General features: G+C 35.6%; 4 protein-coding genes across 4 annotated transcripts; 1 reads left to right on the top strand and 3 right to left on the bottom strand.

Annotated features, from left to right (window-relative positions):
- Positions 1-3,958: 3,958 nt before the first annotated feature.
- LOC125583006 lies at positions 3,959-5,511 on the bottom strand. Its single transcript, XM_048749532.1, has 4 exons — positions 5,442-5,511; positions 5,134-5,327; positions 4,369-4,446; positions 3,959-4,135 (listed from the first exon to the last, which is right to left on the bottom strand). Exons 1-4 carry the CDS (start codon positions 5,509-5,511, stop codon positions 3,959-3,961), a joined length of 519 nt encoding a protein of 172 aa, XP_048605489.1.
- Positions 5,512-8,717: 3,206 nt separating this feature from the next.
- On the top strand, positions 8,718-11,208 carry LOC106389350 (protein ETHYLENE INSENSITIVE 3). Its single transcript, XM_013829566.3, has 2 exons — positions 8,718-8,979; positions 9,185-11,208. The coding sequence occupies exon 2, from the start codon at positions 9,219-9,221 to the stop codon at positions 10,956-10,958; it is 1,740 nt and encodes a 579-aa protein (XP_013685020.1). The 5' UTR covers positions 8,718-8,979; positions 9,185-9,218; the 3' UTR covers positions 10,959-11,208.
- A 2,497-nt stretch (positions 11,209-13,705) lies between these two features.
- Positions 13,706-15,719, bottom strand: LOC106386734 (GATA transcription factor 29). The gene is made up of 4 exons (XM_013826544.3): positions 15,171-15,719; positions 14,929-15,031; positions 14,094-14,501; positions 13,706-13,980 (listed from the first exon to the last, which is right to left on the bottom strand). The coding sequence occupies exons 2-4, from the start codon at positions 15,022-15,024 to the stop codon at positions 13,915-13,917; spliced, it is 570 nt and encodes a 189-aa protein (XP_013681998.1). The 5' UTR covers positions 15,025-15,031; positions 15,171-15,719; the 3' UTR covers positions 13,706-13,914.
- Positions 15,720-24,600: 8,881 nt separating this feature from the next.
- LOC106389349 (probable histone H2A.2) lies at positions 24,601-25,416 on the bottom strand. Its single transcript, XM_013829565.3, has 2 exons — positions 25,142-25,416; positions 24,601-24,980 (listed from the first exon to the last, which is right to left on the bottom strand). The coding sequence occupies exons 1-2, from the start codon at positions 25,328-25,330 to the stop codon at positions 24,768-24,770; spliced, it is 402 nt and encodes a 133-aa protein (XP_013685019.1). The 5' UTR covers positions 25,331-25,416; the 3' UTR covers positions 24,601-24,767.
- Between the last annotated feature and the right edge of the window lie 361 nt (positions 25,417-25,777).

Here is a 25,777-nt window from a genome sequence, read left to right as displayed (position 1 = left end):
AAGGTGTCCCTCGGTATATTCCAAACGTTTTTTTATAAACAGATCGATCAATGGACTTATGTCCAAAAACGCATCGATCGATCGAGTAAAAATGTAATGAATTTCCTCGGAATGTAAAAAATATTAATTTTTTTAAAAAAATAAAATTTTTGAAATTTAAATTCGAAAATATAAAATTAAAATTAAAATTGAAATCATATTAATTAATATTCAAAGTTTCACAAATAAAAATAAAACATTCCGAGTTTTTGGAAAAAAAAAAACTACGGGTCTGGCACGTCCGGGAACACCTCGTTCGGGTACATCCTCTGCATCATCTCCATCATTTGCTAGTTCAGCCTCCTCTGTGCCTCATAGCCCGCCTGTTGAGCCGCCATCTGGGTCTCCAACAAAGATATGCGATCATACTTGTCCTTCAACTGAGCCGTAAGTACTTCTGGATCAACAAAGGGCGGTGGTGCAGAAGAAGGAGGAACCGACCGGGTGCGACGACCCAAACCGACCAAACGTCCCTTCTTCTTTGGAACCGACTGAATAGAAAATAGCCAAATTTACAAATTTAAACCAAGAAATAAATGAATTGAACTTTAAAAAAAAAGAACTTACGGATTCAACGATTTCGTTGATTCGAAACCGGGACAAGTTGGTCGAAGCCGTCGAAGCGTCATCCTCGGTTTGAAGCTGAGACACTTCGTCTACCACCTAAGTTTGGACCAGGTCGACCACGTCCCTCACAAGACCATCATCAATCTGGCCGGTCTTCTTGTTGGTATACGCCCTCCTCATTAGGGCGAGATCATCAACCGGCTCGCCATCATTTTCTTCCGCCTTGAAAAAAAAACATAAATTAAAGAAACATTAGAAATTAGAAGAAATGCACAATAAATTAAAATTCTGAAACTCAAATAATTGAAGAAAAAACGGTTGAACTTACCATGCGATCTCCCAGAGTGGCAATAGATTGAGCACCCAAGTTATGCTTGTAGATGCCCTTCCCTTTACGGTCGCTCCTGCGGTTGGTGGAGTTGGTGGAAGAAGTTTCTTTCGTCTCTTCCTTATCCCAATGCGCACACAACTCCTTCCAGACCGTGTCGTTCATCGACTTTGGGACCTTTTAATAAAAAAAAAAAAAAGTTTAATAAATTAAAAAATAGTTTAATAAATTAAAAAATTGTTTAATAAATTAAATCGAACCTTATTGATTTCCCACTTCTTCTTCCACTCGAGGATCTGCTTCCCATAGTTGTCCATAACTTTATGGACGAAGTGGTGATAGATAAAGAGCGTCTCATCGGAATTCCAGTTGAACTCTTGCTGAAAAAAAAACACAATTAGTAGAAAATTTATATTAAAGATTAAAAATATAAGTAAAAAATTAGAATACTTAGCGCAAACTGACGAAACCACAGAACCTGCTTGTCGGTAGGGAAGTGAGTGAAAGTCGGATGTCCCCTGTCGAGGGCCGAGTACATCATACAGTTGATCCATGCGCTGATCCCGTTCCCGGATCGGTTGAACCTAATAAAAAGAACAAACGGTTAATAATGAATCCAATTTTAAAGAAAAAAAATGTTTAATTACCATGTTTGACCCCGTCCATGTGGATACGGAGTGAGATACGGAAGATGGTCACGACCGGGCTGTTGAACCAACTCCGCAACACTCATCACTCCCGGAGGACCCGGAGGAACAGGAGCGGATGCAGCAGCGGGAGCGAGAGGAGCAGGAGCGGGTGCAGCAGAGGGAGATGTATGGTTGGAGCTGTGGGGCGAAGGGGAATCCTGAAAATGGCTGGAATCCCGAGACTGGCTCCCCGTACCACCACGACCACGACGCTGTCGAGGCCGGGTCTGATCATCATGAGACCTGTAAATTAAAAAAATATATTTAATAAATACAGAAATATATAAATTAATTTTTTTTAAAAAAAAATCCCAAATAATAGTTTTTAATCACAAAAAAAGATTTATAGATATTAAAAATATTTAATAAATATATAAAAATAGTTCTAATAAACAAAAAATAGTTTTAATAAATAAAAAATAGTTTAATAATTACAAAAAAATAGTTTTAATAATATATATATATATATTAAAAATATTTTTAAATCCCAAATAATAGTTTTTAATCACAAAAAAAGTTTTATAGATATTAAAAATGTTTTGTAAAATCCAAAAAATTGAATTTATACACAAAAAGATTTTGTAAAATCCAAAAAATCGAATTTATATAGAAAAATCGTTTTGTAAAATACAAAAATCGATTTTATAAATACAAAAATCGATTTTATAAATACAAAAAATAAAAAAATTCTAAAAAAATTCTAAATCAATTCAACAAAACAAATTATTCAACCAAATCACAATTCTAAACCTATTATACAACCAAATCACAATCCTAACCAATCACCCTAACAAAAATCTATCAAAACTACACAAAAACCTAACAAATAGAACCTAAGAGAGTGGGATAGGGTCCTTACATGATTTGTGTAAGAGAAGGGGGAGATCGCCGGAGATATCGTCGGATTTCAGGGGGAAATCGCCGGAGAGAAGAGAGGAGTCGCGCAGAGGAAGAAGAGAGAAATGGGGAAGAAGAAGGGGCTCGTGGTTATAAAACCTAGGGTCCGACGGATATTATCCGTCGGAATTCTAATTTCAATTTTCGCGAAATATTTGCCCGGTAAAATGAAAATATTCCGAGGAAATACCGAGGAACTAGTGTTTGGGGTTTCAAAACATCAATTTTTTTGCCGTATTTCATTTCTTATACAATTGTAATGCATACCATTGAGGATTCTTTGTATAGATGAGCACGCATAAACCATGAAATAACAAATTTCAAAACTAATTGAAAGTATTCCCTTTACCGTTCATTAAAAGGTATAAGTGTTTCTCTTATGTTGTGGGATTTCGTTCATACAATCGGAAAAGTGTTAATTATACGGTAAGGAACAAATTTTTGACTTCATAATGAACGTAAGACACTTAATAAGGGTTATATAGGTGTTATTCAAACCGCAAAACGTTGTTTTCGGTTTAAAAAACCCTATTTCCTCGGAATTTCCTCGGATTATTCCGAGGGAATTCCGAGAAAACCCTCTACTTCCTCGGAATTCCGTCGGAATATTCCGAGAAAATTCCGAGGAACTAGTGTTTGGGGTTTCAATACGTCAATTTTTTTTATAAACGGATCGATCAATGTATATATATCCAAAAACGCATCGATCGATCACTAAGATGGACCAAAGCGTAACAATGTGATCGATCGATTGGACTATCTCATTCGTGTGTAAATAGAGTAAGAGGGAGGATGAAGATATGGAGTGAATGAAGAGGAAGAGGAGTGCTTGTATTTATAGTTTAAATCCTGCCGACAGACCGAGGAAATTCCGACGGAATTCCGACGGAAAATGCTAGTTCGTCGGAATTTCCTCGGAATTTTGTAAAATCCCCCAACGGCTCTCCAACGGCTATAATATTTCCTCGGAATTCATCGGTTTTTTCCGAGGAACACATATTTCCTCGGAATTTCCTCGGAATATTCCGACGGAATGATGTTTCCTCGGAATTCCGTCGGTATATTCCGAGGAAATTCCGAGGAAACACGAAATTTGGTTTCTTCGGAATTTCCTCGGAAATTCCTCGGGATATTCCGAGGGTTTCATTTTCCGTCGGAATGTCCGTCAGAATATGGATGTTTTCTTGTAGTGTATAAGCGACGTTGCTTAAATTTTACGGATCTGATCAATAACTTCATTGCTTTCGATTAATATCTCCATACAAGCCATCCAGATCATAAATTATAGGCAATAACATATTTGAATTTCATCATGTGCAAGTACACCTTTTTCTTTTAATCTACTTACTATGAAGTATGAAGATCTAACATAATTGTCTAAAGGAAAGACTTAATATAGAACGTGAAACAGAGATTAAAAAAAATACTCAATTTGCTACTAATCAGAGGATTTGTTCCACCAGAAGCTAATCGAAAAACTCATTGTTGAGGACCGTACATAGTGCCACCATTTGGGAGGGATGTACATCATTTCGCCTTCCTCTAAGATACAATGCACAAACTCTAGCTTCACCGCCTTTGGGAACTCGGTCTTGCCAATGTTGTCAAGATCAACCTTCAACCGAAATTTGAAACCACACGGTTTTGGACAGAAATGATCGAGTCTCGACTCTGCTTCCGGTTAGGATAAGTCAACTTATCTGGCTAGAGTTTCAAAGCATTGACTCAGAGTAAGGGTAAAGACCGTTGGACACGGGTTCAAGATGGTCCTTGATGTCCCTCAATGACGTACGAGTTAAGTAGTTTTCAAGAAATATATGGATACTTCATTTGGTGAAGTATACAAACCATGTAACCATGTCGGCCATCTTGGACTCCAGGCTCAAGTTGAGCATTGCCCTTTAATTCTACAACTCTCCATAATATCTAAAAGCACATCATTTATGAGCATAGTGAGTACAAAAAAAGCTTTCACACATTGAAAAGAATACATAGGAGATTACATCGGTGAGATAGCTAGTGGGGTCAAGGTAACCTAAAACTTTTGGACTTTATCTGCAACTTGTTAAATCTAACTTTTGTCGTTTTTTCTTCCATCAAGTCTCCAAATCAACAGTACTGCATCCAACTGAAATCCAAAAATAGTCAAGAGATTTCAAGAACGCGAACAAGAAGAGGGAAAACGCAGTTTGACCAGGTTAAAAAACAAACAAATCAGTTTAGACTGAAGTGTTACTACAAAACCTGAACAAAGATAAAAAAAAAACAAATCAGTTCACTTTCTTATGTGTGTCATTCTTTTGAATAAAAGCTTTAGTTCACTTTCTGTGTTTCGTTTAATTTTAGGATATTTTGGGATTATGAAGAAGGCCACTCGAAAAGAAAGCATATTAAATTGAACACTGCTGTTTGGTTCGTCTCTAACAAACGTATTGGAAAACGTGATAATAATTAATCGAGAACCTGGAAAACTTATTTAAAATGTTTTATTACACACTTTGAGAGTACAATTTGTCCTAATCGATAATAGTTGTCGATTACGTAAGCATATTTACAAAATGCGTGCGTTTTATTTTTTCCACCAGCTTGTAGTAGGGATGGCAATTGATGTACCGGACCGCGAGCCTGGGTTTGTAAGGGCTTGGTCTGGGGCGGGTTTGGGCCGAGAAATCTATAACCCGCAAAATAGCGGGTCTTGCGGGATGGGGCTTGGTTGGTACCAGGCTCGATGCGGGACGGCCCACAGCGAACCGCGGGATGCCCTAGATCCCGCTTGCCTTTCGTCATTTGTGATTCTGCCTCTTCACCTGAAAAAACAAAAAAATAAAAAATAAACAGAGAAAGCGACGACGATGTAGTTCACCGCGTGAAGAAATTGAGCTCCGACGACGGCCGTTCGATGTCCGATGTCCGGTGCTGACCACATAGTCTTCGATCTTCAGCAGAGAAAGCTCCAACAAAGTCGATTCTTCTTCTTCGATGTCTCTTCATGAGCTTCTAATCTTAACAGTTCGGACATGCATGTACTGATGTACAACTTGTAAGCTTCTTCTTCTTATCTTCACAGATCGGACATTACACGACTGTTTGTTTTTTAACAACTTGATTTTGATTTTGTTTTGATCAATCTAGTGAATCACCTGAGCTTCTCTTCCTTGTCGTTCCACCATCGAAGCATCTCTTTGTCTTTGTTCCATCACCTGAGCTCCGACGATGGTTCCATCACCTGAGCTCCGACGCCGGCGGTTCTTACTCATGAGCTTCCAAACTCTACACATCGAACATGCAAGCATAAGTTATGTATATCAGACAAAAAAAATAAGTTTTTTTAACTTAAATCTTAGCTCTAATTCTTGTATTTTTTCCAGGTTGTTAGCTAAATTAGTAAAGCGTAATGTTAAATCCATGTAATAAGAAGACCAACAAGATCCGAAAGGTACTAATCTAGCTTAGCGATATGCAGTTTGTGTTATGTCTTTGATTCATTGTCTGTTTGTGTCTTCAGCGATATGTAGTTTGTGGTTTCTGCTTGAGACATTGGAGTTTAGGCGATATGTAGTTTGTGCTTTGTGCTTGAGACATTAGAGTTTAGCGATCTGTAGTTTGTGCTTTGTGCTTGAGACATTAGAGTTTAACGATCTATAGTTTGTGCTTTGTGCTTGAGACAAGACTAGTGTCTTACTGTCTTCTGTTGCATTGTAGTCTCATGTGTTATCTCTGATATCTATTTTCTTTTTGCTTGTGTCACGCGTATGAATATGTGTTGCCTCGAGCTCTTGGAGTGATGGTGACCAAGGAGGCGTCAACACGTCAGCCTACCATTTATATGAGCAGCTTTAGGACCTCAGGTTAGTCTCGGTTCTTGGTTTGAGTCGAATTTAGTTGATGTTTTGTTTAGAACTCCCTGGGTTGATAGGAGAACTCGCTGAATTGATTGGAGAACTGGCTGTATAGATAGGATAACTTATTGCCTTGCTTGTCTTGCTTGTATAGATAGGATAACTCATTGCCTTGCTAGTCTTGCTTGTATAGATAGGAGAACTCATTGCCTTGCTAGCAATCTTGCTTGTCTTGCTTAAAACTCATTGTCTCGCTGTCTTTCTTAGAACTTGATATGTTGTCTCGAGCTTGCTGTCTTTCTTTGAACTTGATATGTTGTCTTTGCTTGTTGTTTGAGAATGTTAATGCTGCTTGTCCTCAAGCACGTTTGAGAATGTTAATGCTGCTTGTCCTCAAGCACGTTTAAAATTTATTTTTTAAGTAACTAATTTTTCAAAATTTAATTAAAAATATTAACAAATTTTAAAAAACCCTACCTCCACTTAGTCACGTATTAAGTCACGAGCCGTAACTTAAACAATTATCTAAAAAACAAGCAACAACCAAAACGTGAGAAACCATGGGATCCAAAGACGACTCAGAAGAGCAGTTCACTTTGGATACTGACTACTCGCCACCAGCTACCTGTGACTTGGGGACTCAACAACTCATGGCCAGACTTGATGCAGAAGAAGAGATTGGTGATCTGAGAGCTGATGGTGCTAATGATGGAAAGAAGCAAGCACGGAAAAGAAAGCTCATTAGTGTGGTCGATTCAGAAGAAGAATCTGATGTTGAAATCACACCCCCAACCTGATCGAGCAAGCCTCGCAGACAAACAACTTATGGAACAGCCACGCGGAAGCCCATGTTACAATCCACTCTGGATGGTGGTAGTGGCTCGTCCGCACGGGCTTGTAGTCAGAAGAATGTTCCGTTGAAAGCCGTGATTAGGGGAGGAAGAAGAAAGGCATCAACTCAGGCCCTGTCTAGTGAGGCGCGAAAAAAGAAGGGGTCCTCTAGTCGGTCGCAGAAGAATAAGAAGAAGATTGAAGAGGAGATACCGGATTTTGATGATGATTTGGAAGAAGTTGAGTTGGACGAGGCTGAAATCGATTTGGAAGACATGGAGAATAGGCAAAGGTCAGACGTCTGGAAGGATTTCACTGTGGTTGAAAAAAACAGTGGAGATTTGAAAGCTGTATGCAATCATTGCAAGAATGAATATGCGTGGTATTCTCACTCGCATGGAACAAGTGGGTTGAGGAGGCATCGAACGAGATGTAAAATGTATCCAAGGAATGGAGGAAGGCAGCAACAACTCAATACCGAGGGGAAAGTAGTATCTCGCAAGTATGATCATATTGTGTTTAGGCAGTTGGTCGCAAAGACAATTGTCCAGCATGATCTACCATACTCGTACGTAGAGTATGAAAGAGTGAGAGAGACATGGAAGTATTTGAATGTTGATGTTCAATTCATCTGTCGAAACACGGCGAAATCAGATGTGTATCGATTGTATGAAAGCGAGAGAGATACACTGAAACGGGAATTAGCGAGTCTTCCTGGACGAGTCTCCTTCACTTCCGACTTGTGGACGTCACTGAAACGTGAAGGGTACATGTGTGTGACAGCACATTACATTGATCGGAATTGGAAGTTGAACAGCAAGATCCTGTCATTTAGTGCTCTACCACCACCACATAACGGTATGAGTGTTGCGGTTCACCTTCTTGAGTCGCTGAAAGAGTGGGGTCTCGACAAGAAGGTGTTCTTTATCACATTAGATAATGCTTCAAGTAATGACTCGATGAAAGACATAGTCAAATCGCAGTTGTTGCTAAATGATGATTTGTTATGTGGAGGAGAATTGAGGTATGGATAATGAATATATATATTTAAAGAATAATTATATTAAAAATAAAAGAGAAATAACGTATTCCCTCCGTTCCCGAAAATAAGTTTTAGATTTTTTACTTGTTCCACGAAGATAGATTTTCTATAAGTTTAAGATACTTTTTATAATTTTAAGAAACATTAAATGAAAATATTTGATTGGATTAAATATCATTAGTGAAAAATTATTGGAAAGTGTATAATAAAGTAAAAGAAAAATTAAATTATAAATATTTATTAAATTAGTAATAATCGTTATTAACAATTTAGAAAATCTTACTTTTAGAAACAGAATGAAGTAAAATAGTTTCCCGGCAATTAATACTGCGCGTTAAAAAAAGAATTAAATTCATACCGCCTAAATTAAAAAATGAACAGAGAGAATACAAAAGTAACCCCAAATGAGGGGCAATACAGAAATAATTTATTTGGGAAATTATTTAATAATAATAAATAAATGCTCTCTTGTAAAGAGATAAAATGAAATATATACATATATTCAACTCTGTCTGTATCTCCATGATCTACAGAGAGACCACTCAAAATTAACAACAAAGTCGCTTTCTCCCCCACAACGTGATCTTTCCTCCCCTTTTCTTCTCCTTCTTCGTCTCTCTCGTCCCTAACTTGAATCAGGGTTTTATGATTTTCTCTATCCTTTTCCCGTAAAACCAAGAGAGGATAAAGGCAGAGACTTTTTTAAAAAAAAATCATTTCTACTGAACTGCTTGTTTAAATCTCCAGGTAACTACTCTCTCTCTCTCTCTCTTCTCCAATTGATTATTGTTACTAAAGATGAAAGATCATAGATAGATTCTTTCACAGGGGGAGTTTTGGTAGATCTACAATAGAAAGTTTCAATCTTTTTTGATTTCCGATTATACCCTCTTCAGAAAATGAATCCTTTCTATTTTTGGGTTTAGGGTTTGATTGATCCTCGTTCTTACAGGTTTTAATCGGTTCTGGTCTTAAGAGCCATCACGATGATGTTTAACGAGATGGGTATGTGCGGGAACATGGACTTCTTCGGAGAACTCGACTTCTGTCCTCCTCCTCCACAGCCTGAACCTGTTACTGAGGAAGACTACACTGATGAAGAGATCGATGTTGATGAGCTCGAGAGGAGGATGTGGAGAGACAAGATGCGCCTCAAGCGTCTCAAGGAGCAGAAAGACAAGAGCAGAGAAGGAGCCGTTGACGCTGCTAAGCAGAGACAGTCCTCTCAGGAGCAAGCCAGGAGGAAGAAGATGTCCAGAGCACAAGACGGGATCTTGAAGTACATGTTGAAGATGATGGAAGTCTGCAAAGCTCAAGGCTTTGTCTACGGGATCATCCCTGAGAACGGGAAGCCTGTGACTGGGGCATCTGATAATCTCAGGGAGTGGTGGAAAGATAAAGTTAGGTTCGATCGTAACGGTCCTGCCGCTATAAGCAAGTACCAAGCTGAGAACAGTGTCCAGGGCGTTTGTGAAGGTGGTAGTAGCTTGATTGGACCTACTCCGCATTCTTTGCAAGAGCTTCAGGACACGACTCTGGGGTCTCTTTTGTCGGCGTTGATGCAGCATTGTGATCCTCCTCAGAGACGGTTTCCTTTGGAGAAAGGCGTGCCTCCTCCGTGGTGGCCTAACGGTGAAGAAGAGTGGTGGTGTCAGCTTGGTTTGCCTAAGGGTCAAGGCCCTGCTCCTTACAAGAAGCCTCATGATCTGAAGAAGGCGTGGAAAGTGGGTGTGTTGACTGCTGTTATCAAGCATATGTTTCCTGATGTTGCGAAGATCCGGAAGCTTGTGAGGCAGTCTAAATGTTTGCAGGATAAGATGACTGCTAAAGAGAGTGCTACTTGGCTTTCTATTGTAAACCAGGAAGAGTCCTTGGCTCGGGAGCTTTATCCCGAGTCGTGTCCTCCTTCTTTATCAGGTGGAAGTTGCTCCCTTTTGATGAATGATTGTAGTCAGTATGATGTTGAAGGTGTTGAGAAGGAGAGTCTTTATAAAGTGGAAGAGCTCAAGCCTGTAAAGGAAGAAGTCCCAACGGAGTTCATTAGAAAGAGGAAGCCAAGTAGAGATCTGAACACTATAATGGTGGACAGAGCAGCTTTCACCTGTGAGAATCCTGGGTGTGTCCATAGCGACATCAGCAGGGGGTTTCTGGATAGGAGCTCAAGAGACAACCATCAGTTGGTTTGTCCACACCGAGACACTTGCGTACCGTCTAGGTTCCATCTCAATGAAGTTAAGCCTGTCGTTGGATATTCTCAGCCAAGGCAACCAGTGAACTCGGTGGCTCAACCAATTGACTTAACTGGTATTGGAGTTCCTGAAGATGGACAGAAGATGATCTCTGAGCTCATGTCCATGTACGACAGAAACGTTCATAGCAGCCAAACTTCTATGGTCATGGAGAATCAGAGCGTGTCGCTGCTTCAACCAACGGTCCAGAATCATCAGGAACATCTTCAGTTCCAAGGAAACGTGGTGGAAGGTAGTTTCTTTGAAGATTTAAACATCCCAAACAGAGCTAATAACAGTAACCAAACGTTTTTCCAAGGGAACAACTTTGAAGCTGCGCTTAACAACAGTAGCAGCAACGGGTTTCAGGTTGTGTATGATGCTCCACCGTTTGACATGGCCTCATTCGATTACAGAGGTGATATGTCAATGGTAGGAGTAGTAGGAACGATGGATGGTATGCAGCAGAAGCAGCAAGATGTATCCACATGGTTCTAAGTCTTGGTAGTAAATTTTAATCTTCTGTTTATTTTTTGTCTTTCGTGTTCTTACATCTACCATGTAATATTTTTCTGGGTTGTCTCTATGTCTCCTCACTTGTTATGAGTCTGTAAGACTGTTACTGTCTATGTCGGTTATGGGCTGGTGAGTCTCCCTCATCATCATCAGCTTCTTTTACATTTACACACCCCATGCTTGGGGATGAACATAAGTTTGTATATTACATATGATTTGTAATTTCTCTTAATTACTCTCTTTGTTTTGTTTATTTTTAGTCAGTTCTTTGTTATCTCACGGTAAACTCTTCAAAGATTATTTGTAGCAGATAATTGTTCATTTTAAGAAATGATATTAATGATTGGACTTGGAACCGAACGTGTTTGTCGCAAGTGGCTATTTGATGTTAGAGCATGGGGTCAGCGCTTTTAATACTATAGACCAGCGATCGAACACGCACATACACATATCACCAAACCAAACCAAAGAAAACAAGAATCATTGTCGATAAAAGGTATTCTTAAATACCTTGTTTTTTTCCTAGTTTGACAATATTTCTGTCTTGGTCTATCTATTCCAATTCTTGGTTATGTTTTGATTAACCTTTGTTAAGCACTTAATGATTAAAAACTTGGATGTGTTGCACGCAAATCATTTTGAAGTTTGGCCCAGTGGATTAATTTATTTCTTAAAAGAGAATCATATTAGAAACTGTGATTGGTATTGATCGTGTTTGTTGTAAGTGGCTTTAACGGGTTTCAGTGCACAATCCAACCGGCGAAGGATCACACACACACACCCATAAGAAAAACAGTTTCTCTAGACTCCAGATGTATTCTTATATAACTTTATTTCATGGTTAATTCAATGTTTTGTGTTATTCCAACGGCAACCATTTGATGACTGAACAGTTTGATGTGTTACACGCGAACCGCTTTGAAGTTTTGGTATGGTAGATTGTCAGGGGCGGAGGCAGATAATTTTTTTGTTGGGGGCACGAGTAAAATTAGTCAATGGATCAAACGTATATTTGATCAAAACAATGGAGGTGTATTAATTTATTCAGTAATTTACATGGAATTTTAAAAAGTTGTTGGGGGCAAATGCCCCCCTCTCATACAATGTGGCTCCGCCACTGTAGATTGTTGCAAGTGCCTCCCTTGGTAGTAGCATCGGCCAGTGCTCTTGTTGACCAGCGATCAAGCGTGGGCATAGGCCATCTGAATCCAAACAAAACAAGGTTATCAAAACTGATTTAACCAATGCTCTGCTATATATATTTATATGACATCAACATCATAGTTACACTCAATTTTCTTATTGAATATAAACCATCTGAGTCCACGCTCGTTAATATCCAGAAAAATCGATTTGGATTCCTCCATCTTCTCGCTTGGTCCGTAACAAACACACTAAATTGACTAGCATTAATATTGTTCGAAAAGATTAGAAGATTTTTCACTTTGGAATTTACTTTTTTTTAAGACTATTTTTCTATTAAGTTTCTTAATTCATTATCATATTCTAACTGAAGAATTCGCCAAATAAAAAAAAACAATTTTCTCTCAATACCAATGTGGTTTTGCAAATACTATATGCAACTGCAACAACTCGAACGCAAACAAAAAAAAACAATTACACTGCATTGGTTTAAAGAAAAATGCCTCTTTTTAGTAAAAAGTACAAAGTCATACTCTTTTTTTTTTGGTCAAAAGTCATACTCATATTCATTTCACAGTTATAAGTTATAACTTATAATACTATATTTTTATTTGAATACATTTATTTCTATATACATAACCCGAATTTATTTATTTTTTGCCCAAAGAAATAATTTCGGTTAATGTATATAGAAAAAAAATGTAGTCAAATAAAAATATTATTAAAAAAACCGGGTTACATATATAGAAATAAATGTAGTCGAATAGAAATAGTGTTATAACTGTAAAATAAATATGAGTATGACTTTGTACTTTTACTAAAAAGGGGCATTTCTTTAAACTTGGACTTTGTACTTTTATCTACCAAAATTTATGATGTAAATCTTATCATTGTAATATTAACCGTACAAACCCAATTGAACTTTCATTTTAGAAGTGAGAAGAAAAGGAAAATCACTGCAATATCATGTATCTGTAGAAAGTAATTTTGAATTTCTTTATATCAAAAAAGTAATATGATTTTCTTAGTTAGTATACCAAATTTAAGTTAATATGTATACCAAATTCTTTTGGACAAAACATACATACCAAATTTAAAAATGATTTATGACCGTTGGAAAAAAATGACTTATGACCAATAATGAATTTATCTTTATGTACAAGTAATATATTATAAAAATGAAACCTGATAAAGAAGATGAACCCAATGATATTTTGTGTAAATTTGTGTGCTAATACTTTCGATATGTTATATAGCATTCATATTTTATGAAAATTCTGTTATTTTTCAAATGATATTTTTGTGGTATGATAAAAAGCTGCAAATTCATTTAACATTATACTCCCTTCGTTCCTTAATGATGAACTTGTTAGAAAAAAAGTTTATTTCACAAAGATGTATTTTTTGTGTTTTTTATGAAAAAATTGTAAACTTCAAGAAAATTAATTGACTTTATTGAATTATTATTGGTTAAAAATTATTGAAAATTAAAAATTACAGAAAACGATACATTTATTATGGTAGTTTAATGTGTTTTCTTAGTATGTGTGAAATATTAAAAAATCTATCTTCGTGGAACGGAGATATATATATTTTTTTAACACTTATTTATTATGATATTACAATTATATATTTTAAAATAACGATATTTCAATAGAATTTTCTTTAAGCTCCAAAGTTTAGCTTTCCTCTCACAAAGCTTAATCAGAGACATAGACATTCCTAAATAACAATCATCTTCTCTCTCTCTCTCTTTAATTTTTAATCAAATACAAATACAACACCAAATCACCAATTAACTCCTCTTGGACCTCCTCTCTTCCTCCTTCCTGAACTTTATCCCACAAGCATTGCATAAAGTCTGAACACACGTTTACCAATCAACATCCATTTAGTTTAAGTTTGAGCAGCGTAATTAATCATTTATCACTAATTAAAAGCTGATTAATTACTGAAACTAATTAATGAACTTACCTTGGGACCAAGAGGACCCCTCCGCCACATAGGAGTGTCAATCGCGTTGCAATTCAAGTTCGTACATTTCCTCATCCAGCCAATCCTTCCACCACAACAGCCGCCGCAGCCGCGACGCTGTTTCGCGTTTGCGTTCAGAGCGTTTCCAGTCGCCAAAGAGCTACGAACTGCTCTCCTAGCAGGGACATCGATCAGAACATAATCACTCCTCGTAGGAGTCGCCGGCGTCGGCGCCGGAGAAGAATAGGGAGACGGTTGTATCGGAAAAGGAGTGAAGTTCAAGGTCTCACGGATGCCGGCGAAGTGGTTGAAGACTAAATTGTAATATCTCATATTGACATCGATGTGACGTTCGTGATTCTCACCACCGGCGTCGTTGTCTCGGCGGCCATCGTCGATGTTGATCCCCTGTTTTGGTTTAATTTAAACTTTAACTAATTAGCATTTAATTGTATGCAATAACTGTCAATATGAAGCGCCGTTATAAAGGTAAGTAATTAATTTAATATTTGTTCAATGGAGTAGTAATTAATTAGCTGTAAAAAAAGATGATGATAAGGATTTTTGTTCCTTTGTGGTTGTGGGGTTACCGTTTCTTAGGCAGAGATTAATTAATTTAATATTGGTTCAGTTAATTTGAACTAAAAAACCTTTGAGAAAGATAAACATGAAAAAAAAAATCAGTCATGCATTTTTCCACAATTGTTATGAAGTTAATCAATAGAAGAGATGGTGATTGTCTGGTGTCAATGGATCTCTAGAATTAATTCATATTTATGCATGCCCATATCAATCAATAATGGTGAGAAAAAAGAAGTTATTTATGAAATAAAACCTGATTAGTGGTGGGAGGAGTGTCTAAGCTCAGATGTGTCTCAATAGCAGGACTTGGCAGACCCAACCTCAGTGTTAAATCCAATTCCTTCTCCATTCTTTTTCTATAGAAAGTTTGAAGAAAAAAAAAATCGATAAAATACATTAATTGTTAGTAAAATATTCATATGAATTTACAATTTAGAAAAGCACAAGCATAAACACATGAAAATGGGCATGGACGATGTGTGTTCAAACACTTACAGAGATGATTATGCAAATTGATCCACAAGTTTAAGTCTTAAGTTTCTCAGATCTGAAAGTAATCGATCCACTAATCTTGTTGAGATCGTGTGTTGCTTTGGTGTAATTATATATACACATAGAGAAATATATGTGCGTTACATGCATATATACGCACGTATTTAGAGAGCAACAATAAGGCATGAGAAATGTGATTATCGACAGTTCATTATTACTACATGACAAAATAATTCGAAATAAAGACGTTAAATATAGAAAAAACGGTAAACTTCTTTAAGACCAGCCATGGAATTAACATGAGAAGACTGAAGAAAACATCAGAACTTTACACCCTTATATATATATTAACAAAAACTTTCTAGTTAATTTGATGAGATGGAATGGATTGATTTATAAATCTGATAGGATTTTATCGCAAATAGAATTTACCTTAATCCCTTCGTTCCTTGTAACAAAATATTTTTTATAACTTTAAATATATTTTTTTCAAAAAGTTCTCTCAACTCTATATTTATATACATTTTAATTTATTAATTTTTTGTTTGAATTAACCACAGTATCTGGCGACCGAGTTCAACCGAGTATAACGTGGTCTTCGCTCATTAATGTATTTTATATTTTTACTAAAACTACTTTTAGGCTCGAAGGAAAGGAAATATTTGTGGCATTTTAGTGAGCTTGAATGATTCTAATATGGAAAGTTCTTGTCAAACAATAGAATCCTCACATTTGACAAGAATTTATGTTAAGAGTCATTCACGTTCACAAAATATCACATACTTTCTGCTTTTATTTCTAATCCAAAATGAACTTTTGAATATTGATCTCTATATTTATTCTGAACAACAAATTTAATAGATTTAAATCGTTGCTTTATTAGAAATATGATTTTGTATCAGTTCTACCTGTCTTGCTCTAAATAGTTTTAGTAAAAATGTAAAAGAGATGAAAGAGCGACGACCAAAAACAAATTAAAATGTATAGAAAAGATATAAATTGATAAAGAATTCAAAAGAAAAATATATAATGTATAAAATGATTTATGATCCATTGTAAAAGTAACTTTTCAAATCTATGAAGCAATCCAAAATTTTTTTTTGTCATCAACTTATACAAATCTTGATCCATCTGAACGACAAAAGATGGTTGCTTTCTGACACTGTGTACTATGCTATCTGTCTTCGTATTTTGCGTCATTGGTACATAGATAATCTCTGATCGAAAGAAACTTTCTTTCAGGACTTTAATATCTTCCAAATAACTTGCAAAAGCTGGTCATTCTTCTGGTTCCGAAACCATCTTCACCAATTGAGAACAATCCGTTGAAAACTAACCTGAATTTGACGTAAGTTTCTCATACATTCTATTGCCCAGAGTAGCGCTTCCATCTCCGCATGCAGAGGAGAGAGAGACTAGCCCGAACATTCTTCCCCCCCTCATCGTCCCATCAAATCCTTCTAAAGTACTGAGCCAATCCTGTCTGGAAAAAATATTGTTTTCTTTCCAGAAACCATCTGTGAAACACCATCTTCTTGAAATTGACGGTAGAGTCATAATCTCTATGTGGTACTCTCTTATGTTCATTAAATATTTGTGCCTCAGTCTAAAGTATTGATTTTGTTTCTGTTAATTTAAGTGTATCCCTAGGGTCAATATCCGGATTACTAGAAACTTTATTATTCCTTTATTTCCAAATGTATCATAATATCCATGCAAATTGATGATTATCCATTTGCGAGAAAACTCTCCAGAATAAATGATCCATACTTGTGAAGAGAGAGCTTGTTGGGAAAGTAGTTGGATTTGATGGTATCTTTGAGAGAGCCCAAACCTGAAGTACTGGAAGACATTCAAAAAACATATGGTTTATCGATTCCTCATCGGCTCCGCATCTTGCACAACATATATCCCCATGTATCTCACGCGCTTGCAGATTCTTCTACTGCTATACACCATGTCACCAATTGCCATAGAAAATATTTTATCTTCGGTGAGCACCGTATTTTCCAACAGAACGCCTTAAATGCATCAATTGTAGATCCAAACATTAATGGTGGTTTTTCCCTGTCTGGGTAAACCCGTTCTACCTGCTATCCTGATTTAAATATATATTTTGCATTGTTTGTGAAATGTCATTCATCTCTATCTAACATATGGGTTCTGTCCAGTGGTATGATTTCTATGATTTTCACACCCCGTGGGTCTACCAAAGTCTGGAGTGCCTGCGAGTTCCAAGTTCGCGAAGTAGAATCAATGAGAGAATCCACTGTGAGGTTTGGATAATAATTATGTTGGTTTTTTATTAGTTGTTCTCAGGCCAGTGGTTGAGAGCCATGAATCGTTCCATAAGATATAAACTAGACCCTGACCCGCGCGCCAGCGCAGATATGAATTTTCAGTTTTTAAGTATTTATTTTATTAAATGATGTATTTGTAATATTCGTTCATATTATATTCATTAAGTAAATATTTTTTTTTGCATCTTAAACTATCTATTTTTTTACGAATGTGTGATATCATATTAAAAAAAAGGAGTATAGAGTTAATTAGATAATTTTAAAAACATAAAATTTTCTTTCGTGTGCGATATCATTTAAATAATGATCCGCCCAGTTAACAAAAATCATGATTATTTTATGTGTAATTTTTTATTATTTTGACCATTTCCTTAAAACTATATTAAATTTTACATATTTTAATTAGAATATTTTTAATATCTTTACCTTTTTATTTGAAATGCAACTCAATATTTTTTTAACAATTATAACAAAATATTTTTAGAATTTGTTTGAAAAATATAAAAATTACATTTTAAATTAAAATTATCCTAAAATATGATAAGTTTTGATGTAAACGAAAACTCAAATTATGTCAAAAATAATGATATTCAATGATAATAACAATTTTAATTGATTATTTTTTTAAAAAAATACATTTACAAAAATACTGTTTGAAAGAAAATTCATTTATCTTTCAAATATAAAATGAAAATATTATAATTAATTAATAAAAATATAAATAAAAACTATAAATTTAGCAAATGACAATTGAGTTATATTATGCTAAAAAAAAATTTCTAACAATTTATCAAATGACAAATGAGTTATGAGAAAATAATACCATATAAGTTTTAAAAACATAGACATTCTTAAATATTTTTTGAATAAATAATTATTTTTAAATTTAATCAACTGAAAATAATATCCGTACAATTATGTGAGTCAAATTCTAGTTTTATTGATGCATGTTATATATTAATGTTGCATGTTTTAGGTAACATTTTAATGATGCACGTTTTTAAAAATCTCCATTATTAAAATTATGCACGTAAGGATAACACATGAGTTTTTTTGGTTGATTAAATGACATTATGTCCAAATTTATTTAAGGATATTCCATTAAGGAACTGAAAAAGACAAACAATAAAATAGAAAGTTTAAATTCATTTAAGCATATTTCATTAATGTAACTGAAAAGACAAGTAATAAATTAGGCAGTTTTATTCGTTTTAGGATATTTCATAAATGCAACTGAAAAAGATAAGCAAAAAAAATAGGGAGTTTAATTAATGAAGTAAAAACATTTTCAAATTGGTACTTCTCTTTTAATAATATAGATGATCATGATCCCACATTTTTGAATAGTCCTTTGATTACCAGAGATCTAGCAGATACGATATTCCGCCAGCCATATGACGGAGAATACGAACAAATCGGTTCCAGGGGTGAGGCATTTCTGCAATACCGACCTTTGACAACTTGAGAAAATAAAGTGTTTGGCTTTTCTATCAGGTGTCATAACTGTTTACCAAGCATTGTTGTATTAAAATCAGTTATGTCTTTGAACCCCAGCCTTTCTTCATCCTTATTTATACATATTTTATCTTATGATTTCTAGTGCATGCCTTTTGTACTTCCCCCTAGACTCCACCAGAATTGTGCTACCGCGCTCGTCAGTTTTTTTTTTTGCGATTGCCTTAGGTATAGCAAGACATCACATGATTTGGTAATGCCGTAACCACTGATTTAATGATCACTTCCTTTCTTCTTTATGTGAAAAACCTAAAAGTCAAACTGTTGACCCTATTATTTAGTCTATCCTGCACAAAGCTAAAAACTTGTATCTTGGAGCCCCTAAGATTTTCTGGTAAACCTAGGTAAGATCTCATTCCTCCAAAATTCTGGATTTCCAAAATGTCTTGTAACTCCTGTCTGGCTAATTCCTCAATCTCGCGCTCAAATTGAATCGAAGAATTATCAAAATTAATGAGTTGACATGATACTACCTCATATTCCTTTAAAGTCATGAGAATGGTTTGATATTCTTCTTTTTGAGCTTTACAAAAGAAGAGACTATTGTCCACAAAAGGCAAATAAGATATCGATGAACATGCTCTTGCTACCTTCATTCCCGTTAGTTGTTTCCCTTCCTCCGCCTTCTTAATATTTGCAATTAAAACCTCAATACACAGATAAATAAATAAATAAAGGGATAAAGGATCCCCTTGACGTAAACTCCTATGTGGAACAATGAGACTACATGGTTGACCATTTAATAAAATCCGATATTGAACCGATGATATGCACTTCATCATCAATTTAACCCCTGTTCGGAATTGCGCTAGCCGCTAGTCGGGCGTTCGATCCGGACCTTGCGCCTTGACAAAAAATCGGAGATTAATCGGGGAGTACGCGGGGCCTAATTTTTAATGATTTTATTTAATTTAATATTTAAAATTAAATATAATATGTAAATATATATATATATTATATTGTGATAATTTATGTATATTGAAATTCAAATTAACATTTAAATTAACTAAATCCCATGCTAGTATACATATACATATATATTTATATGATACAATTTTAAATATTCAAATCCATAAATCAAAATGATTTCACCGTCGAACCTATTGTAGAAATACGTAGTCATTAGAATCACATATCTAAGATTTATCAAAATGTTTATATCACGTACAAGAAAAGAGAGTACAGTTTGTAGCAGATATTATCAATTTATTTTGTATAGAAAAATCCAACAATAAATAAAGATTAAAATAAGAAAAAGTTGTGTGAAGTTAAAAAACAAGAGCTTTAACTCATCGGAAAGCAAAACAAGAAGGAACGTGTCAAATTATCTATAGCTTCCACAAAAGCCCAATACCTGTCAAAAGTGTTAAAATTAGTCGAAAAAAATCGGTTAAAAAAATCGTTAAAACCCCGATTAATTAACTTACGCAGCCGGTTTATTGTGGTCCGATTAGGTGACCCGATTTGGTCCTACTCGCCACGGTACTCATGCGCCTAGGCGGCCGAGGTTTCAGCTAGACGCCCGCGTTTTCGATAGAGATCAAAACTTATCTTTTGTAGTAAAGCCTTGATAAAATCTCACTCCACCCTATCATACACTGTATTCATATTCGTTTTAATTGTCATATACTTTCCTTGACATGTTTTATCAGATCGTAATCCATGAATCATTTCCTTTGGCTATAAGAATATTATCAGAAATCAACATTCCTGGTACAAACACCGATTGAGTTTCTGATATGAGGGAAGGGAGGCATAATTTCAATCGCTGACACAAAACCTTCGATATAATTTTATACCCTACATTACATAGACTAATTGGCCTCAGCTTTGTCATCCTTGTAGGCATCTCCGTCTTTGGAATCACACAGATATTAGTAATATTTAACCTTGAATCCATTTCTCCGGAAACCAAAACATTATTCACCGTTTCTACCAAGTCCTTCTCAACAATATGCCAATAATATTGAAAAAAAGAGCTGTCATGCCATCCGGTCCTTGTGCTTTCTCTGGATGCATCATCAATAAAGCCTCTCCAACCTCGTCCTCGGTCGATATCCTTAACAATTGTTGATTCATCTGAGGAGTGATACTCGGTGTTACCTCTGTGAGGAAACTATCAAACTCTGATGGTGAAGTGGTACTAAATAAATCTTCGAAATAGTCTATTGCCACTTTTTCCACACCATTATCCTCTGTAATCCAATTTCCCGCAGCATCATGTAGCCCGACGATCCTATTACGAACCCGTCGTTTATTAGTTAAAGCATGATAGAATTTTGTGTTAAGATCCCGAGAAAAATACCACATATTCATACTTTTCTGATGCCAATAATCCTCTTCATCCTTACATACATCTTGTAACTTCCTAGATACCCCCAATATATCATCGTGAGACCAAGTGTTATCTGTTTGTACCTCTTCGAGAGCTTTCTGTAAATCATTTATTTTATTTCTTTCCATAAGATAGATTATTTTTCCACCATTTAGCAATTTCGTAGCGACAATTACTGATTTTTGTCACTATATCATCTTCTCGTCCTTCAGTAGAATCTAACCAGCCCATTGTAATTGAATGAATCAATCCAATTAGACCTATCAAATTAGCTTTCCAAATCAAAGAGTCTGAAAAGTCATAAGATTATATAATAAAAACAAACTTTATAGCTACTTTGATGGGGAAAATGGATTGATTTATAGATATGATAAGATTATTCTCAAACGGAATTGAATTAATCATTCATTCCTTATCACAAAATAACATTATTTACTTTTAAAATATTTTGGAGCTTTCTATCAAATTTATTTTTAAATACACTAAATTATTATTTTTTTTGTCTATCATTAATATCCTTACATTTTTACTAAAAAAGGTTTCTAATAATAAATCCTCTCAACTAATATACATCGTAAAAAACCTTCAGTAATCTTTTTAACGAATAAAGTTCTTAATTTAAAATCTGTTAGTGCCAATTCCCCTCCTCTAAAATATTGTCAAATATGGATGGAAACTGTTAAGTGAAAATGTTGTGTTTTGAATAAAGGTATAATTACATGTTTTAGAAATAAAATATTTCAACTAAATATGAATGATAGAGAACCCCTCAATTATTTTTAGTTAATAAACCTTTCAACTTATAATTTGTTAATTTTAATTCTTTATGTTTGCAGTGCCGTCAAATGTGAATAAAAACAATTAAATGAAAAGATGTGTTTTGACTAAAGATTTTTTTTGCTAAGAATGTAAATGGCATTAAACAAATAATGATGGTTTGATTACAAGATGAAGCCTGCAATCCAGTTTGCTCGAGAGCCAAACCGATACTTAGAGCCGCAAAAAAAATTAAAAAAACCCTGAGCATCACAATAGTTCAAAGCTTGTCAAACAAAGTCCAGCAATGAAACACAATTCAGCAACAAACAACAGCAATTTTATTCCAAATCTAAGCGCTTCCTACAACCAAGAAGATGTGCTTCATCAAGTCAGTTAAATGATTTGGCCCTGAAATTGTTTCAGATCTTCAAAAATTTCTTCAGAATTATGTTTTGTTGTTATTTTTAATACAGTCGTTAAAGTTCAACACTAAACTTCCTAGATATTATATTAAAGATATTTTAATTGTGTCTAGCTGAGATTGTGGATCGGTGATGTTAACAATTGATGTTGTTCTGGCCATAGATTGGGGTTGGGTTAATGAAGCCATCCAAATTAGCATAAACTGGTTTCCAAAATTATAGGGTATTATATTCGCCACAAATAAAAATAATAAAATTTCAATTTACCATATTTGCTTATATATCCGACTTACAAGAATTTGAGTTGCTTTATCAACAAACGAAGAACCCTAGTTTAGATCGGATATTTTAAGTTTAGGAGTTTAATTGTTAAAAAATATAACTGAGGGTTTTCTTATTATATATATTTAGTTAGGGGGTTTATTATTAAAAGATTAATTTTTTTATTCTAGTCAAAACAACATTTTTCATTCAAAAGTTTTCATCCACATCAGACAATATTTTAAATGAAGGATGATCGACATTAATAGATTTTAAATTAATAGATTATATTTTAAAACAATTAGTGAGGAGTTTATTTACGATTCATCTTTGTTAATTACAAAAAAAAACTTATTAAAATTACTTAAGAGTGAGATTCATAGAATTGATACAAAAGTCTTTTTCAAATTCTAATAAAGCAACAACTTATAAGCTATTGAATTTGTTCTTTGGATGGATTAACGATCAATATTCGGTCAGTTCATTTTCGGGTTGGAAGGAAAAGGGGAGAGTGGCATTTTGGTGAGTATGGGTGACCCTAACATTGGACATTCTGGTCAAAGGCGAGGAATTTTTTTCGATTGATAATTTTTTAGTTTTTTACTATTGGAAAACGCTCATGAAAAGTTAACCTATTAAAATGATATTTGTTCTTAGTAGATTTTCTAATACTCAAATTAGAACGGGGAAAAAACGACTAGATGGAGAACTAGAAAATCAAAGGGAAATTTGACAATCAAGTTTTGGGGTGAGTTGACTGTGATATTGGTGTGCCCGTATGACTTTAACATTGGGGGGTTCTTGTATGGGTGAGGATTTTATTTCGTTTGCCATTTCTTTATACCATTACAAGAGCTTTTGAAAGAAAGAAAAATAGTTTTGAAAGAACAAAATGGAGTCTACTCTTTGTTCTTTGTAGATTTTACGATACTCGAGTTACAATAGAAACGACTTGCATGCCGAGATGTGATATATGGAAAGGCTTGAGAGAGTTGATTTGACTACCTATGTCATCAAAGTTGACTTACCTTTTCCGGCACACATCCGTTTAGAATTTCAAAGTTAAGCGTGTTTGGACTGCAGTAGTGAAAGGATGGGTAACCTATCGGGAAGTGTTTCACGATACCGTGCAAGTGAGGCCAAAGCACAGGAAAATGTCGGGTGGTGATTGGAGGATCAGTAAACAATGATTCAGAGCTTTCGAAAAAATTAATGGAGCCCAAGTGAATGAGCACCCATTAGCCGTGGACGGTCAGGGCGTTATAATTCTCATGCCCGGCTTTATGTTTAGGTGAAAGTAGAAAGATAGTTCAAAAGGTGGAAGTGATATATCTAATGCGGGGTTGGGCATAACTGGAACAGCCAGGTCCCAACCATAAATTTGGTAAAATGGTGATCGGAACATATGCCTAACTCTGACTCAAGCTTTCAGTTTCTTTTGCCAACTTGTAAATCGCTCCTGGTTTGATGTTTGGAAATTTCTTGATTGACGAAGAGAAGTGTGGTTATTTGATAAACGTGACGGATGTTAGAATGCATAAATTAATAGGGAGAGTGGTCACTTGAGAAAAGTTGATCTCATAGAATCTCCATACTCGCGACTTTATAAACTGGTGGGCTATTTATGTTCAGATTAATGATTAGTCCATTTACATGTTCTTTCAAACAAGAATACTTAGAGCTAGGTTGTATATCACATCTCTCTTCTAGAGATGTATGATCCACTCTAGAGTTTCTTAACAATCAATTTTTAAATATCCAAAATCATAGATTAATACAGAAAGGACGTGTAATTGAAGTCTTTCAAACAGTGTGATCGAGTCCCTTAAAACATTCCTATAGAATCGAGAAATTTAGCTTCTTTAATTCCTCACACCATTTCATATATTAAGTTCACATGATTTCATTTTAACACAAAAGGACACCGCACCGTAGTCTAAAGGGAACATAAAAGACCTAATCTAAACCTACGCTACACATTCATAAGCCACAAACACAAAAACCGAATCTACTCGTCGTCACCGGAAGGCTTGGAAGCACCACCAGCCTTCTTAGGGAGAAGAAGGTTGTGAATGTTGGGCATCACACCTCCGTTAGCAATCGTCACATCCCCAAGCAACTTGCTCAGCTCCTCGTCGTTCCTCACCGCCAACTGGATATGACGTGGCACGATTCTCGTCTTCTTGTTGTCCCTCGCCGCGTTTCCAGCCAATTCGAGAACCTACACAGATCCAAAAAATTCAACAAAACCAAACCGGTTTACTAAATCACGGTTTAACTAAATTGAATCACAATTTCAGATAACTAAACCGGGATTAGCGAAACTGTCGATTTAGGGTTTTACGAAATTGAGCTACCAGATCTAAAGAATCGAGCAATTACCTCCGCGGCGAGGTACTCGAGAACGGCGGCGAGGTAAACCGGAGCTCCGGCGCCGACGCGTTCGGCGTACTTGCCGTTTTTCAGGAACCGGGCGATACGACCGACGGGGAACTGGAGACCGGCCTTGCTGCTTCTCGACGTCGCCTTCTTGGCAACACCAGATCCGAGAGTTTTACCACGACCCGCCATTGACTCAGTGAAAACAATTAAAAGCGAATTTGAGGAGGAAGCGTACGAAGATATGTGCAGTCGATGCGATGCTCTCTGGGATATATATAATGCGGGGTAGAGAGACGTATGAGTGATTATTATCCAATAGAAAGCAATCACGCGGATTGATAGTTTTTACCGTTGGATTAGATTTGGGATCGACGGTTAGTAATCAGGACTACGAGGATATGATCGTAGTTTTATTACTTCCTTTTTCCGTGTGTTACTTTTAAGGCCCATTTGGTTCATTGTCATATGGTTCTAAGGCCCAATAGATAAGGCGCTGGTCTAATGAAACCAGAGATTCTGGTGGAATCAAATTATGAAATGTTTTTTCTGGCCCAAAGCATTTCCTTGCATCAGAAGGATGAGCGCGCCGTGAAACAAACGGAAGCGGCAAGTAAAACTTTTCTTTTTCTTATGAAC

This window comes from Brassica napus, chromosome C3 (assembly GCF_020379485.1).
Source record: "Brassica napus cultivar Da-Ae chromosome C3, Da-Ae, whole genome shotgun sequence".
Lineage (NCBI taxonomy): Eukaryota > Viridiplantae > Streptophyta > Magnoliopsida > Brassicales > Brassicaceae > Brassica > Brassica napus.
This window is presented reverse-complemented; position numbering and strand designations above follow the sequence as displayed.

What these genes read in the sequence shown, in the direction of transcription:
- LOC125583006 (XM_048749532.1), bottom strand. Translation starts at nt 5,511, where the DNA reads ATGAAGAGACATCGAAGAAGAAGAATCGACTTTGTTGGAGCTTTCTCT. An exon ending in TGAAGATCGAAGACTATGTG is followed by an intron (nt 5,328 to 5,441) that starts GTCAGCACCGGA and finishes TTGTTTTTTCAG; the next exon opens with GTGAAGAGGCAGAATCACAA. An exon ending in ATGGCCGACATGGTTACATG is followed by an intron (nt 4,136 to 4,368) that starts GTTTGTATACTT and finishes TTTCGGTTGAAG; the next exon opens with GTTGATCTTGACAACATTGG.
- LOC106389349 (XM_013829565.3), bottom strand. Translation starts at nt 25,330, where the DNA reads ATGGCGGGTCGTGGTAAAACTCTCGGATCTGGTGTTGCCAAGAAGGCG. An exon ending in TCGAGTACCTCGCCGCGGAG is followed by an intron (nt 24,981 to 25,141) that starts GTAATTGCTCGA and finishes GGATCTGTGTAG; the next exon opens with GTTCTCGAATTGGCTGGAAA.
- LOC106386734 (XM_013826544.3), bottom strand. Translation starts at nt 15,024, where the DNA reads ATGGAGAAGGAATTGGATTTAACACTGAGGTTGGGTCTGCCAAGTCCT. An exon ending in CTCCTCCCACCACTAATCAG is followed by an intron (nt 14,502 to 14,928) that starts GTTTTATTTCAT and finishes AAACCAAAACAG; the next exon opens with GGGATCAACATCGACGATGG. An exon ending in GGGGTCCTCTTGGTCCCAAG is followed by an intron (nt 13,981 to 14,093) that starts GTAAGTTCATTA and finishes ACGTGTGTTCAG; the next exon opens with ACTTTATGCAATGCTTGTGG.
- LOC106389350 (XM_013829566.3), top strand. Translation starts at nt 9,219, where the DNA reads ATGATGTTTAACGAGATGGGTATGTGCGGGAACATGGACTTCTTCGGA.